At 37.1% G+C, this 16,712-nt stretch overlaps 1 protein-coding gene across 5 annotated transcripts in view; it reads left to right on the top strand.

The window, feature by feature from the left end:
- Positions 1-16,712, top strand: part of LOC101570776 (ATP-binding cassette sub-family A member 9) — a 164,845-nt gene that overhangs the window by 46,719 nt on the left and 101,414 nt on the right. For all 5 annotated transcript variants that reach the window (XM_023713887.1, XM_023713886.1, XM_023713885.1 and 2 more), the window contains 7 exons: positions 1,140-1,323; positions 1,689-1,855; positions 4,473-4,606; positions 5,910-6,047; positions 9,454-9,558; positions 11,003-11,176; positions 11,366-11,479. In XM_023713887.1, the coding sequence (XP_023569655.1) occupies positions 1,140-1,323; positions 1,689-1,855; positions 4,473-4,606; positions 5,910-6,047; positions 9,454-9,558; positions 11,003-11,176; positions 11,366-11,479 (1,016 nt within the window). The remainder of the gene's footprint in view (positions 1-1,139; positions 1,324-1,688; positions 1,856-4,472; positions 4,607-5,909; positions 6,048-9,453; positions 9,559-11,002; positions 11,177-11,365; positions 11,480-16,712) is intronic.

Raw genomic sequence — 16,712 nt, 5'->3', positions numbered from 1 at the left:
CACGCTGCACCTGGGCTGGGACTGGTCCCGCCGGCGCAGGGTAGCAGGAAACTCTCCGCACACTCACCGGACCTGGGCTAGGACTCCCAAATTCCTCTTTGGAGACTATCTTCTCCCTGTTTTAGACTTTTCCTATCTTAAAGATGCTCATTTTTTCTTAGACTCTCAGAGGCTCTGAAAGATGTTAACCAGAGACATGAGTTTCTTATAAAAATTGTTCTTAGCTTGTCAATATAAAAAATCCATTAAGGTATAAACAGAGAGAATTCTGTCTCAATTGCTTAGTATTTTAATCAGTTACAATAATAAAAGCTGTCACTTCTTTTGGAGTATTGCCAGATACTTCAATCAATGTATTTCTGTACATTGATATTCACCTGCAATAGTGCCTTCCCCTCAGAAATAATCTTTTCAACAATTGTCATTGGCCTCATTTTATGGCTGAGAAAATTGGACCTAAGAGAAGTCAAATGATCCAAATTCTAGGGATTATAATTCATGTATGTAGAATTCACATACAGGTCTTTTTGTTGCAGAATTAATGAACTTTTGGAGCTGAGGAGATAGTTTATTGGCATAAGTGCCTGCTTGGAAAATGCAAGGTTGTGAGTTTCATCCCTGGTACCTGTCATCCAAGAAAACCTAGAAGTAATTAACTTTGCCTGCATTGCTAGGTTATTGGTATCTTAGTAATAGGCATTTGGACATTAATGTCTAGCTCTTCCTAGGGAGAATGTATTTTTTAAACTTCTTAGAATATTGCTGCATTTCAGCCAGACTTTCTGAAGCACTCGAAATTCTTCTTTCGTAGGCACTTAGTATATTTTCTCACTGATCTCATAGAAATTGAACATTATTATGTTTCATATACTTCCTGTATGTTTTAGTGGTTATAATACAAACATTCTTTACTTTAAAATTTTTAATATGTATCACCACTGGCAATTTAAGATAACTATAGAAAAAAAAACATTGAAGGCAATGGTGAGCTCTAAGCCTAATACATATTGAACCATGCTGTTTAAATACTTCCTTTGAATCTGGTTATAGGAATAAGCCAAACGTAAGATAATTTTTACTATGTAAAAAAATCCGTAGTGCCCCAGGATGCCATTAATACTACGTGTGTACGTGCACAGATGGTGAACACAACGGAATGATGGGAGACTCGGAAAGCCTCGGGGAGATAGAGCCCGCCTACTCTTCTCGCCCTGAAGTACAGAAGCCTGTGGGGAAAGCGGAACTGTGGTGGATGCAGGCATGCGCAATGGCGCGGCTTCGTTTCTTAAAGTTAATCCGCGGGAGAAAATCACTTTTGGTCCTGTGAGTACTGTGGTTTTGTTGGGTGGTGAGGTTCAAGAGGATATTCAAACCAGAAGAGAATTTGAAACTAGAATACAATATACCCAGCATTTGTAACGCAGGACAGATAAATGAAACATTTGGTTTCACTGACAGTACCAACCTGTGTTAGCCCTGAGTGGGCTTCTGCAGGCAGGTGTGTTTATTTTGAACCGGTCGATATTTTGAAGTTTGTGTAGTAAATCTTTTGCTGAAATATGACTTTTAGAATTTTAGTAGCTGGAAGTGTGGTTTCATAGAAAGTAGATATGATACTAAACAATTATGTGGTCTGATGGAGTAAATAAAGTTGCAATTGATTCATATAGTAATTTTTTACTGTTTAGGCTATTGATATTTGGATTGGCATCATTCCCTTTGATTATGGAAGACATATTTTATTACATGTTAGCTCAAAATGTCGACTGGGAATTTAAAACAGAATTGTATTTCCTCTCTCCTGGACAACTTTCTCAAGATCCCCGTACCAGCCTGTTGATCATCAATCACACAGGTGAACAGAAACCCAGAAACAAGTTATTTTTATTGTTAAATAGCACAGGTCGGGAGAAAAATTTCAAAAGAAGAAAATGTGCATTTATAGATGATAGCTTATTAGGAACAGGGCCTATTTTCTTTATTTTAGAGGTCACAGCAGTGGTGCAGTTTAAGAACTGAAGAATCCAGGCAAGTAGCCAATGTGGCTGAGTAGAGCTCCACCTACAGATGCCATGCTGTTATACGAAGGAGAAATGACTGGGCCACTTCATTTCCAATCTCTCCATTGTAGTGATAGTGTAAGCTACTCCATACTATCTGTTGCATTGAAAATAAAACCACTGACTGGCATGGGAGGTTTCATTCCTTCAGGAAGAGCCCTCATCTTGTATGCCAATGAGTAGGGAATTTTATATTTTGTAACCGCTCCCTTAACGTGAATGAGAAGCTTTTATATTTTTAGCAAAGATGTTGATAAAAATTCAGAGCAAGAGTTCTCTCTTGATGAGTTCCCAGGTCATTCAATTTTTTTTCACATATAATAGTGAGTCTGGGCTGTTTATGTCTCTTAAAAATCAAATGTGGTACAGTATTTTCATTTCTGTTTCTCATTATTTTTATTGTTTTTCTTTTTTTGTGTGTGTGTGGCACTGGGACTCAAACTCAGGGCCTTGCCTTTGCCAGGCAGGTGCTTATGCTGCTGAACTATCCCCTTGGCCCTCATGATTGTTTTTCATTTGGGTTTTCAGAAAGTAGATTTCCCTGCTACTGTAAAGCCCAAAGTCTTGCTAATTGCATGTGAATTTCCAAGATTTAGGTTGTTTCTTTGCCATTAGGTTTGCTTCATGTTTTTTACTCTCTACTTACACTGAAGACAATGTGCTAGTATTGTCTTATTTTTTCCATACACACTTTTTTAGTATTGTTAGATTGAAGTTTTGAGATTCTTCTTTTTACTTTTTTATTAATTTTAATGAGAAAGAAATAGCGAAGTTATTTCAAAACAGTTTAGTAGGAGAGTTTCAATAATTAATACATTGCATATTGTTGTCTTCATAGTGGTTATTCGTAGTACAAGATACAGACATGATATTCTGTCCAAAACACTATTAGTACAAATCTTTTTTCTCACTGAACTAAGAGAAAGTAGCTGTATATCTATCCTAACTATTCTGTATATACATGTGCATATTTTTTTATATGTGTACATTGAAGTTTTGAGATTCTGTGCCATCTTGTTCCTCAATGATTATTGGTCAAATGTTCACCTTTTCCTATGACAATTCTTGTGAGTGAATTTCAACCATCACTGCTCTACTCTGCAGTGCATATGAAAGGGCACGTGTAGCTGGCCCAGGGTACTTGGAAAATGTGTCCTCTGTATGTATATCCATTTCATCTGGAGGGAATCCAAGTGTGTTTTAAGTTTGGTCCTATTTTTGCAGTTCCAGAGCCTACCTTATGCATTCTCAGAATGAACTCTCAATTCAAAAGTTGTCTGTGAAAGAAAAGAGACTTTAATTTTTTTTTCAATTCCATTTCCCAGTTTGTCATCTGGAGTTATTTCAGGTGATGGCCTGCTGATTTCTTCAGATAGTGCCTCTTAGAAAGTGGGTATTGGAGGCCACGGAGATAGCTCTGTAGAATAAGGGCTTGCCTGGCAAGCACAAGGTCCTGAGTTCAATCCCTGGTACCATGAAAAGAAGAAAGAAAGAAAGAAAGAAAGAAAGAAAGAAAGAAAGAAAGAAAGAAAGAAAGAAAGAAAGAAAGAAAGAAAGAGGAAGGAAGGAAGGAAGGAAGGAAGGAAGGAAGGAAGGAAGGAAGGAAGGAAGGAAGGAAGAGGTGCTAACACTCCCACCTAGGGAACAGGTACTACTGCTGTGTCCACTGAGTGAGGTGTGGCAAAGACACGACTGTCCAGCTTGCTTTTCTGACTAGGGCCTCAGAGCTCCGCTCTGCTCCCTTATGTTACTCCACTCTGAGATGTGAAATCCTGCAAATTGGTTTCGCCTTTATTTGCTCCTGGGTGCTCCTGGGTGCTCAGGGTAGTGTTTTTCTTAGTTCTCATTTCTCTCTCAATGTCATCTGCTTTCTTCTTTGGAAGTTTTTTGTTTGATGACAGCATCATTTTCATTTCCCATTTCCTAAGAAAAATATATTTATGCAATATATAAGTATGCAGTGTGCATCTAGATTTGTAAAATATATTGGTGTATTATACATACATGCATATCTACTTATTTTTCCATCATCTCAAAGAATATGGGAGAGAAAGGAGGATTATTATCAGGATTAAAAATCTGAAGCACTCCTCAGATAATTATTGCATTTCTAAAACCTATCAGTACAAATGTATTCTTAAATAAAAGCCATGAAATAAAAGTACCATGTTTTAATGATGACAGAATTATAAATGTAACTCATCAGACCATAAGATATGAAGACTACAAGACAGTGGAGTAAGCGATTTTTCTCTGATGGGCCACTGTCGTTATTGCAAGAGTCATGTTTCTGTTCCATAGAAACATTCATGTAGTATAAATATCCACTTAAAACTATGTATGGGCTCAGGAGAAAATGGGGTGTGTATTTTCTTGTTTCTGTGCCGTCTTCTGCCATTGACCTCACACTAGAATCAGATATTGAAGACTTCATACAGTCACTGAAGCATCAAAATATACTTCTGGAAGTAGATGATTTCAAAAACAGAAATGGCACTGAAGCCCTCTCATACAATGGAGCTATCATAGTTTCCGGTAAACGAAAGGTATGTTTATCTCTTAGTATTTTTTATTTTATGACTTTTCCCCACAAAGAACATGAGAAGCTACTGCCATCTTTTAAGGGGCTCCAAAACTAGAGTCAGCCTAGCTTATATATAGCAACTTAATTCAGATAAAATATTTTGAGAGACCATATTGAATAGACTGAAACTTGAATAGGTTTTTGTGGAATATTTTCCATGTGTATTTTGAGTTACATAGTTTTTTAAATTCAAAAAAAAAAAAAAAGAATTGAATTGTTTTTTATTTCAATTGAATGTTATACCTTCTAACATTAGCTGAATTTAATGAGTCCTCTTCAATTGCTTACTGCCTGAATGAGATTTTTATACATTGAGAAAATAAATTATACAATACATGAAATTTCTGAGGTGAAAGTATTCTCCATGTATTATCTTATTTCAGTTTGGTTAAGAGTAGCCAAACCACAGAGCTACATCAAGGACAATGACTATTAAAAATATATCCTAATCTTACATTGGTCTTATTTGCATTCCATTAAAAGTGAAGGGCTAGCCAGAGAGATAGCTCAGCAGCATAAGCACTTGCCCGGCAAAAGCAAGATCCTGAGTTCAATCTCCCATACAAAAGAAAAAAAAAAAAAAAAGTGAAGGGCTATCCCATAAAACTACCTCTTCACTTCTTAATACAAGGAAAATTGAAAAAAAAAAAAACCAGAAACATTTGAAGATATATCATGAAACTTAATTGTATCTAAACTGAATATATTATGAAAAATGTAATAATGTGTCAACTATGCAGAACGACTTTGGTAGCTGTCTCCTATCATATTTACTCCGTGAGCTACTGGTGATATATAAACAGTATTGAACCTCTCGAATGCATGGACATTTTCATGAACATGAAGTATGGCTACATTACTTTAGAAAGTATGAAGTGCGTCACTCACAGGCTAATGAGGCATAGATTATAAATTCCATGTTTATCCTCTAGAAGGTTGACATTTCTTTGCTTGTTCACCATAGGGGCAAAAATGATACAAAATTAATAACACTGATTCTCATTTGTTGTAAGTTGAGGCTGACTGCGATATTAACTTTACTAGGGTATAATATACACGGTCTCATTAACACTGTGTAACAACCCATTTAGCATTCTCTTTCACTGAAGGTTCAACAGAAGCTCAGACAATGTAGTTAACCTGAAGATCAGCACATGCAGCCAGAAGGGGGCACTGTCAGGATCTCATGCATAAAAACCTTACTTTTGCAGTTCAAAGATTTAGGATTAACTTCACTTATTTGATATGTTTCTGTTTGTTTTCAGGATTATAGATTTTCTGTTGTGTGTAACACCAAAAGAATACACTGTTTTCCCATCCTTATGAGCATTATCAGCAACGGGCTACTTTGGATGTTTAATCAAACACAATATATTCGAACTGAGAGAAGTCCATTTCCTCAAGCAAGTATTAAACTTACTGATCCTGAACAATTACAAATTTCACAAGTAACATACGTACTCTCTTTAGCTTTGGAATATTCATAGTTGACCATTTATTCAAAAATTGTTATGGTGTCATGACATTTTAAACAAGTGATTTAAGTTTTTTCTTAAAGTTCTACTAAGAGAATCCTTGTGGACTAATACTGGCCAATGCCATATTATATTCTTCTAAGGGGGATAGACTGAGAAGTTGTAGATGCATACCTGATTGTGAAAGAGTGTGTGTGTGTGTGTGTGTGCATAGACCACTGAGTGAATGGGGAGATTCAAATTTGCTGTTCGCTCCCCGATTCCTCCCGCTACCTAACTATAGTAATACTGCATCACAAGGGTATTTGATACAGGCTACGTGTTCAGGATTCTGATAGCAATCTGGCTTTCTGCAGTTTAGACACAGGAAATGATTGTGGGAGACAGAAGAGCAAAGGGACCGTGATCATGTTCCACTCATATCGTCACTTCTCTGTGTCCTTCTAGCTCAGATAGAGGAGAGGGGCTTCCATGCTCACTGTAATGTTGCATGACCCTCGCCCATGTACCCATTTCATTATTCTGATTTTAAATTGATCAGATGATCTCATTTTCTAGCTGATATTGTTACAGAAAACAGACTGACCTTGGGAAGAAATGGCACCTGGGAGGTTGAGGAGGCAGTTTATTATGCTGGTGATCTTGCCTGAGATCTCTCCCAAAGAGTCAGCCCTTCTCCAGGGGATGGGGGTAGGGCCTTGATCAGGGGGAAGCAGGGAGGCACAAAGGTAAATTTGGTGTATTGTATTTGGAGGTTTGAGTGACATCATGGGTTGCTAAGGGAGTTTAAACATCTTAAGTTAACATTGCAAGTCCATGAGTTAAACAGGCATGAGTTACACAAAGCAAGATATGTCCCATTATATTTGAAGTTATATTGCAAGGCCATTGGTTATACAAAGGCAGCAAAGACAGGGTTTCACATAAAGAAGGGAGTGTTCTTTTATCCAGCTTGCCAGACAAGTGTGCTTGGTCTTGGCAGGCATTCTAGGCAAGCTTTTATTTAAAATTTTAGTTTCCCCCTTTAATATCAAAAGAGAGGGCCAGTGAGATAGCTCAGCAGACTAAGCACCTGCTTATGCAAGCTCAGGACCCAGGTTTGATTGCTGGTACTGCACGCTGCATTGGCCCCGCCCCCTGGCGCACTGAGCCGGCCCCTGAGATCCAGTGTGGTGGTGCATGCTTATAATCCCAGCACTGGGGAGGCTGAAAGCAGGAGGATCGCTATGAGTCTGAGCTGCATAGTGAGACCCTGTACCAAATATATAGATGGATAGATTACTCAAAGTTGACTACAAATGTTACACACCAGAACTTAGAAGAGCAAAAAATGAGGCTAGAAATGGAGACTTAGAGGGGATTGCTTTGTGTGACATGTGGGTCAAATTCAGTTTCCACTTCATTGCGTCGTTGGTGTTGGGAGTACACGCAAGTGCAGACTTTTGCACACAGTAGAGAAAAGGGTGAGGTGACAAACACATGAGAGGTCAGTGGTAGATATGTGCAGATGACTGCCTGCGATCAGGTGGAGAAGACGGCCTAAGTGGTGGTGTCAGAACAGAGCCCTCCAGAAATAAGAACCAGCAGGCAGCGAGAAGAGAGTTTTTATTCCTTCTTGGATTTAGTTTCCCCATATCATTACCTGTTCACCCAAAATTGAAATGGACCGAGGCTCCGTGGCTACTCCCGTAGGCACCACCCATCCCAGTGGCTCACACCTGCATCCTGAGGGTGCAATGATCTGTTTCACCACTAAGAGGAGGAATTATATAGATCCAAAACTCTTAAACAAAATCTGAGAGTTTGCAGTTATTGCAAGACAGGCTTGTGTTGATTTCCTGTAATTATATCGAGGAGCTGCACACTGCTTAGGCTCAGACCCAGAGGCATACATTGCTTAGATGATGACTTAAATATTACGCTGAGGTTGGGCTCCGGGGAAAGGAGTTTCTTTCCCGGCTCTGAGCTACAGAGTGCATCTCCACATCTCTAGTTCTGAGGAGAAGACATGCTATATGGGTCTGAATTATCTTGTAATCAAAGATAATATTTCCAAATTATTACTTCTTATCATAGTAAAAAACACAATGAGATTCACCATCACAACCGTATGTTCGTGTAGAATTCATTAATAGTGAGTATATTCACATTGTTGTGAGGTCAGTCTCCAGAACTTGTTCATCTTGTAGAAGTAAAGCCACACTAGATAACGATGTTTTCCTTTTATTTTTCTCCTTTTGGTAACCCCAGACCCACTTTCTGCTTCAAGAAATTTGACCTCTTTAGATGTATAAGTGGAACCATTTAGTATTTGTTCTTTTTCACCGGGTTATTTCCCTTGGCATAATATCGTACAGGTTCATCTGTGTTGTAGCCTGCAACAGAAATTTGTTCCTTTTAAATACTGATTGAGGGCTGGCCAAATAGCTCAGTGAATTAAAGCACCTGCAAGCTGGGGTTTGACTCCTGGGGTTCGACTCCCCGCCCCGGGGTGCACTGAGACGGCAATAGAGACTAGGCAAAGTGGTGCACCTGTAATCCCAGCTCTCAGGAGGCTGTAAACAAGCAGATCACTACGAGTCCGATCTAGTAGTGAGACCCTGGACACCCTGTAGATGCTTCCCTAAAATACAAAAAAACAAAAACAAACCAAAAACCACTAAACTAAATGAATCCTGTTGTGTGTATCTGCACCTTACTTTGTTTATTCTCATCCACTGGTGAACACTGGGCTGTTTCTACCACTCGGCTGTTGTGAGTGATAATGCTACGAATGCAGATGTGCAGATAACTCTTCAAAACTAGGCTTTCACCCGGGGCGCGGTGGCACACACCTGTAACCCTTGCGCTGGGGAGACTGAGGCAGGGGGGATCACTGCAAATTCAAGGCCAGCTGGGCTACATATGTAATGACTTCAGGACCAGCCTCAACTACACAGTGGTACCTTGTCTCAAACCAAACCAAACCAAACCAAAGACAAACAAACAAACAAACAAACAAAAACCAACCTATACTTTCAGGTCTTTTGGCTATATAACAAAAAGTAGTTCTGATTTTTTTTTTTTTTTTTTTTTTTTTTTTTGCGGAACCAGAGATTGACCTCAGCCTAGTCTACTGAGCCAGCTCCACGGCCCCATTCCTGAATTGTTTTTGACTTTTCCTTGTCCTTTGAGTTGAAACCTTACGTTAAATAAGAAATCGTTTTCTGTCTTATAGATATTGTTGAGATACGTGTCTGCTGTAAGTCTTCAATATTCCAAAAGCGCATTCCTTAGCATTCTTAATACGTCACTTAAAACATTCACGGTTTTAAAGTACCTCTTACGTTCGCAGAGTTACCTGCCCTGGATGGGCATGCCGGATGGTGTTGTTGTCATGTTCTATGCCGCCTGCAGCTTTTCCCCTTACATGGCCATGAGCAGCATCGGGGATTACAAAGTAAGGGGAAAAAAAAGAAGAGCAAGGGGGCCTCAGGAATTTCACGAGTTGTACTTTCAATGATACGTGTTAAAAACACTTTCCTCTGTGAAAGACACCTAAATATATTTTTCACTTTGACAGCACCGTTAAGCGTGTTTCTGATTCACACGGACTTATTTAAATTTTAAGTGGTGATCAGTACGCGTTTGCAGGACACAATGTTTGCATCCATCATGTGCAGGTGATACGTGTCCGGAACGTGTTTTAATTCTTTCTTTATTCCCTTTCTCTCGCCTGTCTTTTCTACTTCCATTTCTTGATCCCTCTTCCAATTTTGAGAAAAATCTGTCTCCCTACTTTCTATTACTTTTCTTTTGCTCTCTATTTATATTTTGGATTTCTTATATGAGAGAAACCATGTGATATTTAAGTGTTGTGTATCCAATGTATTTCACTCAATATTAAGCTCTCAAAGTACATCCATTTTCAGGGCCAGCAAGATAGCTCAGTGGACTACACACCTGCTTTGGCAAGCGCAGGGACCAGGGTTCAATCGCCAGTCCCCAAGGCATGCTGAGCCTGCCGACAAGTCCAGCTGTGGTGACACATGCTCTAAACCCAGCTCTGGGAGGCTTAAAACAGGAGGGTCACTACAAGTCCAAGCTGCGTAGTGAGACCCTGTAAACTCTGTACTAAATACATAAAGTGAAAAAAAAAAAAAAAGAAAGAAAGAAATTTAAACATCAAAGTGCATCCACTTTCTTAGTAATAAGTCAGAAAATTTTACTTTTACGAGTGCAAAAACACTTTTCATTTCAAAGTTATAAAAGCAACCTAATGATTTCTCAGAAGTTAAAGGGAAATATTATAAATTTTAGACTATATTATTTCCTAGCTACAAGGAAGAAGTCATTGAGTTGAAATTGAAGATGAAATCTAAGCCTGTTCTCTGGAAGTTCCAATGTTATGTTGCATTTTTGTTTGGTTACACTAATTATCCAAATAAACAAGATTTAGCTAAATCTCCTTTCACCAGCCTGTGCCAAGAACTCTGAAAAGATGCATAGACAAAAGAACAATGTGCATGACCTTCAGGTCACAAAACAACATTTATTTTGAAGGAACTTCAATCATTATTATGTCTGTTCTTCTATTCATTAATCATGAGTTAAAGTGATATTGTAAATGAAATCTATCAAATAGAACAATACCCAGGACAGGGGACATAGCTCAGCAGCGCAAGTGCCTCCTGGCAAGTGCATGGTCCTGTCTGATCCTCAGTACTGCACAGAGCAAGCAAACAAACAAATAGAAAACCCTGCACATTTAAAAACTGGAGCTGGCTCTGCAGAGCTCAGATATATATATATGATTGCATTTATCTTGGAAATTCTACTTATGTGCCTGCTTTAGACCTGCATTTTAGTTGAATCTATGTATATCCTGTGTTTTTTTTCCCCAGAAGAAGGCTAAGTCCCAGCTGTGGATTTCCGGCCTCTTCCCTTCTGCTTATTGGATTGGGCAGGCAGTGGTGGACATTGGCCTCTTTAGTTTAAGTCTCCTCTTGATGTATCTGATTGTCTGCTTTACACGAATGAGAGACAGTGTTATTACAAGCAGAATTATATTTACTCTGGTAAGTAATGCTGGCCTTGAATCCAATTCTATAAAGTAATTCATAAATTCTATCCTTACTATTTTATGTCAAAAATATGATTGCATCTGCTAACAGTCCATGAAAAAGGCATGTATAATAAAATGTACAAATATTTCCCTCAGGTACTATTTCAGTCTTTGACTACGATACTGTTTGTCTTCTCTTCAGGTTGTGAGCTCATTTGGTTATGCAGTCTCCATGATCTTCTTCACATATGTAATAGCATTTATCTTTCGCAAGAGGACGAAAAATAGTGGCCTCTGGTCATTTTTCTTCTATATTGTAAGTACACACACACATACATGCACACACATACATGCACACACACATGCATGCACACACACATGCTCACAAACATACACATGTAATAGCTATTTTTAAACTTTCAATGTAATGTTAAATATATAAAATGTCAAATGTTCATGTTGATCTTTGATGCTCACATTTACTCTGAGCAGTGAGAAGAACTGACCATCTGAGTTGGATCAGAAAACCCCAAATGCAACAAACCCAAAACCCTTTGAACAAATAGCTGTCACTCAGTTCCACAAGTGACGTCTAGCCACCAGTAACTGTCACGGTCACTATGCATGTCCACAACACACTAGAACTTTGTGCGGTAGCCTATCCTCAAACTGTTAGAAGTGCTGGTCATTTATTTGCCATCCCAGTATTTATCTTATGTTTTACTCTTAGTAATTCTTTGCTATCATGAAAACTTTTTCTTAGTTCAATTGTTTTGAAACATTTAATTTTTAATTAATTAGTATTTAATTTTCTGAATATTGCTTAATCAATTTTTGTTCTAAGATTTATACTATATCTTTGACTTACAATTTATTTAAAAGACATTGTATGATATCTTCTAGTATTAGAAACTTTAAAAAGTATATTTCCATTTTCTGTTGACTTTATATTACTTCTTCCCTGTCTTTTATACACACATACACACACATACATGGAAAAAAAAATACGTGTATAACCCAACATAAGATTGGTACTGTTTCATAGAAATCTGCAATGACCTTTAAATAAGGGTTCATCTAATATATCTTTTATATAGTCCTGCATAACTATCATATTGAGAGCTCTTTATTGTTCATCCAGGAGCATACTGCAATTTCTCATGTCTCTTGAATTATGCTCTTTGTTATTTCCTATATCCTACTTCTGGAGGTATTAAAATATTTCAAGTTTATATAACTAGAAAATCTTACTTTTAGTTTTCAAAGGTATGTTTGCTAAGTATAAAATTCAAAGAGGACAGATCTTTTCTTTCAGTCCTTTAATTAATCTAGTTTCTTACACCCTTGGTCCTTTTTTTTCTTTCTAATGTGGAATAAGCTGCTATTTAATTTTGTTCTTCCATAGCTAATATTTTTATGTATATGCTTTAATGATTTTTTTCTTTACAAAAAGTTTTGGACAATTTCATTTTTGTGCATCTTGGTATGATTTTATTTAAATGTCTTTGCAAAAGGTTCATTTTTTTTCTTGGAAATGTGGTATTATAAGAACTAAATTCAGAAATTTTAAATCTTTAAAAAAAAAAGATTGAAACTATTGTTTGAAGCAAGATACAATTCCCCTATGATGAATGTTATCACTATGTATATATAAAATGTACCAATAAAAAAATTCAAGGAGAAAAAAAAAAACCCTTTGAAAGCTGACCTGATACCACAGGCAGAGTATTGCACACCTAAACTTACATGATGGGTCGCAGTGAGAATGCAGGGTGTGCATTGCACTTTATTCCACGCTCTCTAGGGATCACTTCACATTTAGACAAGGTACGTATAAAACGTCAATGCAATTTCTGTTTGGACTTCTGTCCTATCCCAAAGTATCTCATTAAATATATGCAAGTGTTCTAAAATACATAGACTTACCTGAAATCTAAAACATTTCTTGGCACAAACGTTTTTGATAAGGGATATTCAAAGACTTACTTTAAAATCACACTGTCAAAAAAAAGAGGAGAATATAATTCATGTTGACAAGTCAATGGCATTCCAGAATAATTCAGACACCGCTCTTTGGACAGAGTTCATGGAGAACTTCATAGTGGACTTGAAGTTTAAAATGTACTGTTGAATGGGCCTAGAGACACAAACGTTTAATCCCAGCACTCAAGAGGCTGAGACAAGAGGATAATTGCACTTTGAGGCCAGCAGAGGCTACCTAGGGAGTTTGAGGCCAGCCTGCATTACAAACCAAAACTCTGTCTCAGAAAAACCCAACTATCCAAACAAAAAGTGTACTGTTGAATTTATGGGTTCTTTAGAATGTAGGGCTTCCTGATAGTGCTGAAATGAAAATTGACTTTGTAAGAGTCAAAAGTATAATCTTTTTCTGTCGTCCTCTAAAAAGTGTCTCAACCTAAACTGACAAGTTTCTTTATCAAAGAAAAGATATAGCTGTGTCAGAGAGCTTATTAGTAAATATATTTGAAAGCAAAGAGCTTATAAAGATTATGGAATACATTGCTAGAAGCATTTCACTCTATGGTCTTGTGAATATTTTTCATAGGTAAAAACAAAGATAGCACTCTACATTATAGAGTGATCATAAATGTTCAAGTAAATAAATAATTCATGCTTGTTTAATTCCAGGTATCTATGTAGCAATTATAATCTTCCTATTTTATTATAACTAATAGAACTAGCAGGGGTTTGATGTAGTGTTCAGTATGCACTTGTTAACTGATAAATTGATCTAGAACAAAAAATTGAAAAATAAACCCTATTTACCAGTATTCTAATATTAGTTCATTACCATGAAAACGTAGAATGTCAGGAAGGCATTTATTTGGAAATGGAAAGAAATGAAGCAGCGAAGACAATAGCAAAGTTTTACAGCAGTATAGATGAGAGATTATACAGCAATATAGATTTTAAAATAACTACCCATGTAACTTTCAACTTATACAGAATCTGGTTGTGTGAATTGTATTGCCTTGGCTTTGAAAAGAACAGTTTTCTCTTTTTTTAAATATATCTAGTACAGCATCTACAAGGTCTCACTACACAGATCGGACTTGTAGTGATCCTCCTGTTTTCAGCCTCCCAAGCTCTGGGATTACAGGCATGCATGGAAATTTTTCTCTTTATCTTAGTTTCTTGGATTGAATTTAAAGCACTTAAGAAACCTATCTGGTTATTTTGGCTTTTTATCTTAACCTCAAGTTTTTCATCTACTAGGAATTTTTATATCATCTTTGTAGTGGGAAATTTTTGTTTCATTTTATAAGTTATCTATTCGCTTTTTAAAAATGGTTTCCTGTGCTGTGCAGAAGTTTCTTAGTTTGATATAACCCCATTAACCTATTTTTGCTTTCAGGGTTGTATTAAAAAAGACAAAGATTTAATATCCAAAATATGTGAAAGAGCTGAAAACAGGAGGATCACTAGGAGTCCAACCTGTGTAGTGAGACCCTGTAGACCCTGTACTAAATTTTTAAAAAAATCAAAATATGTAAAGAACTGAAAAACTTTTATTTTTTTTTATTTTAGGGAAGGGTCTACAGGGTGTTCAGGATCTCACTGCTAGATGGGACTTTTAGTGACCCGCCTGTTTACAGCCTCCCAAGAGCTGGGGTTACAGGTGTGTGCCACCATACCCAGTCTCGAAAAGCTTTTCAAAAAGTCAAATAATCCAAGTAAAATGGGCAAAGGATCTAAATATGTACTTCTCATTATAAGAAGTACAAATGGATAAAATATATATTTTTTAAATGTTCAGTGTTATTAGCTACCAGGGAAATGCAAGTCAATATAACCACTTATCCCACTGCAGTTAGAATGGTTACTTCATCAAACAAAAAACAAAGCAAAACAAAAGAAATACTAGCAAGGAACCCATGAGTACTGTTGATAGGGATGTACTACAGCCATGACAGTGTGGTACAGAGGTACCTTGAACTACTTTATCATTTGATTGTCCCACTTCTAGATACAGTAGTGACTCACTATTTTGCAGCTCTCTGGTTCGTGGGTTTTCAAAAAAAGCTAATCTAAGTTATTTATTGCACATTTTTCACTACATGCAAGATTTTGCAGTCCCAGACAGTATATCTATGTTGTTAAAATTACATCGGTTTACAAGTTAGGAAATGGTTCAGAACATTAGAAGTGATTTTAAAGTTGTGGGAAAGGTTTATAAGAGTGAGGGAAGGTTTATAAAGTTGTGGGAAGGGTTTATAAAGTCTTGAAATATATATAAATACTGAAGTAAATATAATATCGCTACTTTCCTGATCTTCACTTATCATGGGGCCATCCGGAATTTGACCTCCGCTTTATTGTGACGCTATTCACACTAGCTAGAAATAGTGAATGCACTAAAGTGCCCATCAAAAGTGCAGAGAAAATGCAATGTAGATACACAAAAGAATATTGCTCAGCCCTAAGAAGAATAAAATCCTGTCATTTACAGAAGGCCGGAAGGAACTGTGTAGAACATTATGATGAGTGGAATAAGTTGGACCCAGACATACAGACAGAAACTGTTCTCTCTTACAGTGAAAGCTTAAAAAGTGGATCTGAGAGAAGAACAGCCATTATTAGAAGTCAGGAAGGAGAGTTAGGGAGGGAGGACATAGAAGAGAAGATTGGTACAGGTACTAAAATGCAGACATAAAAATAATTCCTATGTTCGACCCCCACCTCCACCTGCATTACCAGACCTGCCCTTAAGGCAGCCCGAGCCAGCCAAAAAAAAAAAAAAATCATTCTCAAAAGTAATTTCTGGTGTTCCATAGCACAGTAAAATGGCTATAGTTCACAATAGACTATCACAGTTTTATGCAAATGTAGAAAAGAGGATTTCAAAGGCTCCAACATAAATGATAGGGAGAGGGAAGAGTTTATTGCTGCTGCATGAATGTGTTAAATATCACACAAGCTAGAAGTGTAGCTCAGCGAGCCTGGGAGCCTGGGTTTATACTCAGTGAGGAGGAGGACGAGAGAGGGAGGGTGAAGCCACAACAAACACGTTAGTTTCTACAACAAATGCATGTCAAAAAATTATTTTTTAAAAAAAGGATTTTCTGTTAGGAAGCTAAAGATCATGAATGTTTCTGTTAATGAAAATTATTCTTTCCCTTTTCTTTCTGAAAGGGGAAATTGTGTTGGTTTCAAAGGAACATCTGCCCATGAGAAAACTGTGATATGCTTGCTAAGAATGCCTACATTTTTTTGCATAATTTTATTGAGAAACAAATAGCAATGAGACAGTTTCAAACCAAATTGGTAGGACAGTTCCAATAATCAACACATTGCATACATTCTTCCTAGTGGTTAATTACTGTACAAGATGCAAACATGATATCCTATTTACAAACACCATTAGAACACATCCCCCTATTCATTAAGAGAATGTAACTATATATCTATCCTGACCACTCTGAATACACAGATACAAAATGGACATTCATCTGTATCCCCTTTTTTTTGTTAAGTTCCATCATTTGAATATTATAGGTGTGTAAACTCAGCAAAATATTCTAAAAGAG

This window comes from Octodon degus, unplaced genomic scaffold (genome assembly GCF_000260255.1).
Source record: "Octodon degus isolate 3935 unplaced genomic scaffold, OctDeg1.0 scaffold00033, whole genome shotgun sequence".
NCBI classification, from domain to species: domain Eukaryota; kingdom Metazoa; phylum Chordata; class Mammalia; order Rodentia; family Octodontidae; genus Octodon; species Octodon degus.
Note: the sequence above shows the minus strand (reverse complement) of the source record. Positions and strands in the feature narration are given on the sequence as shown.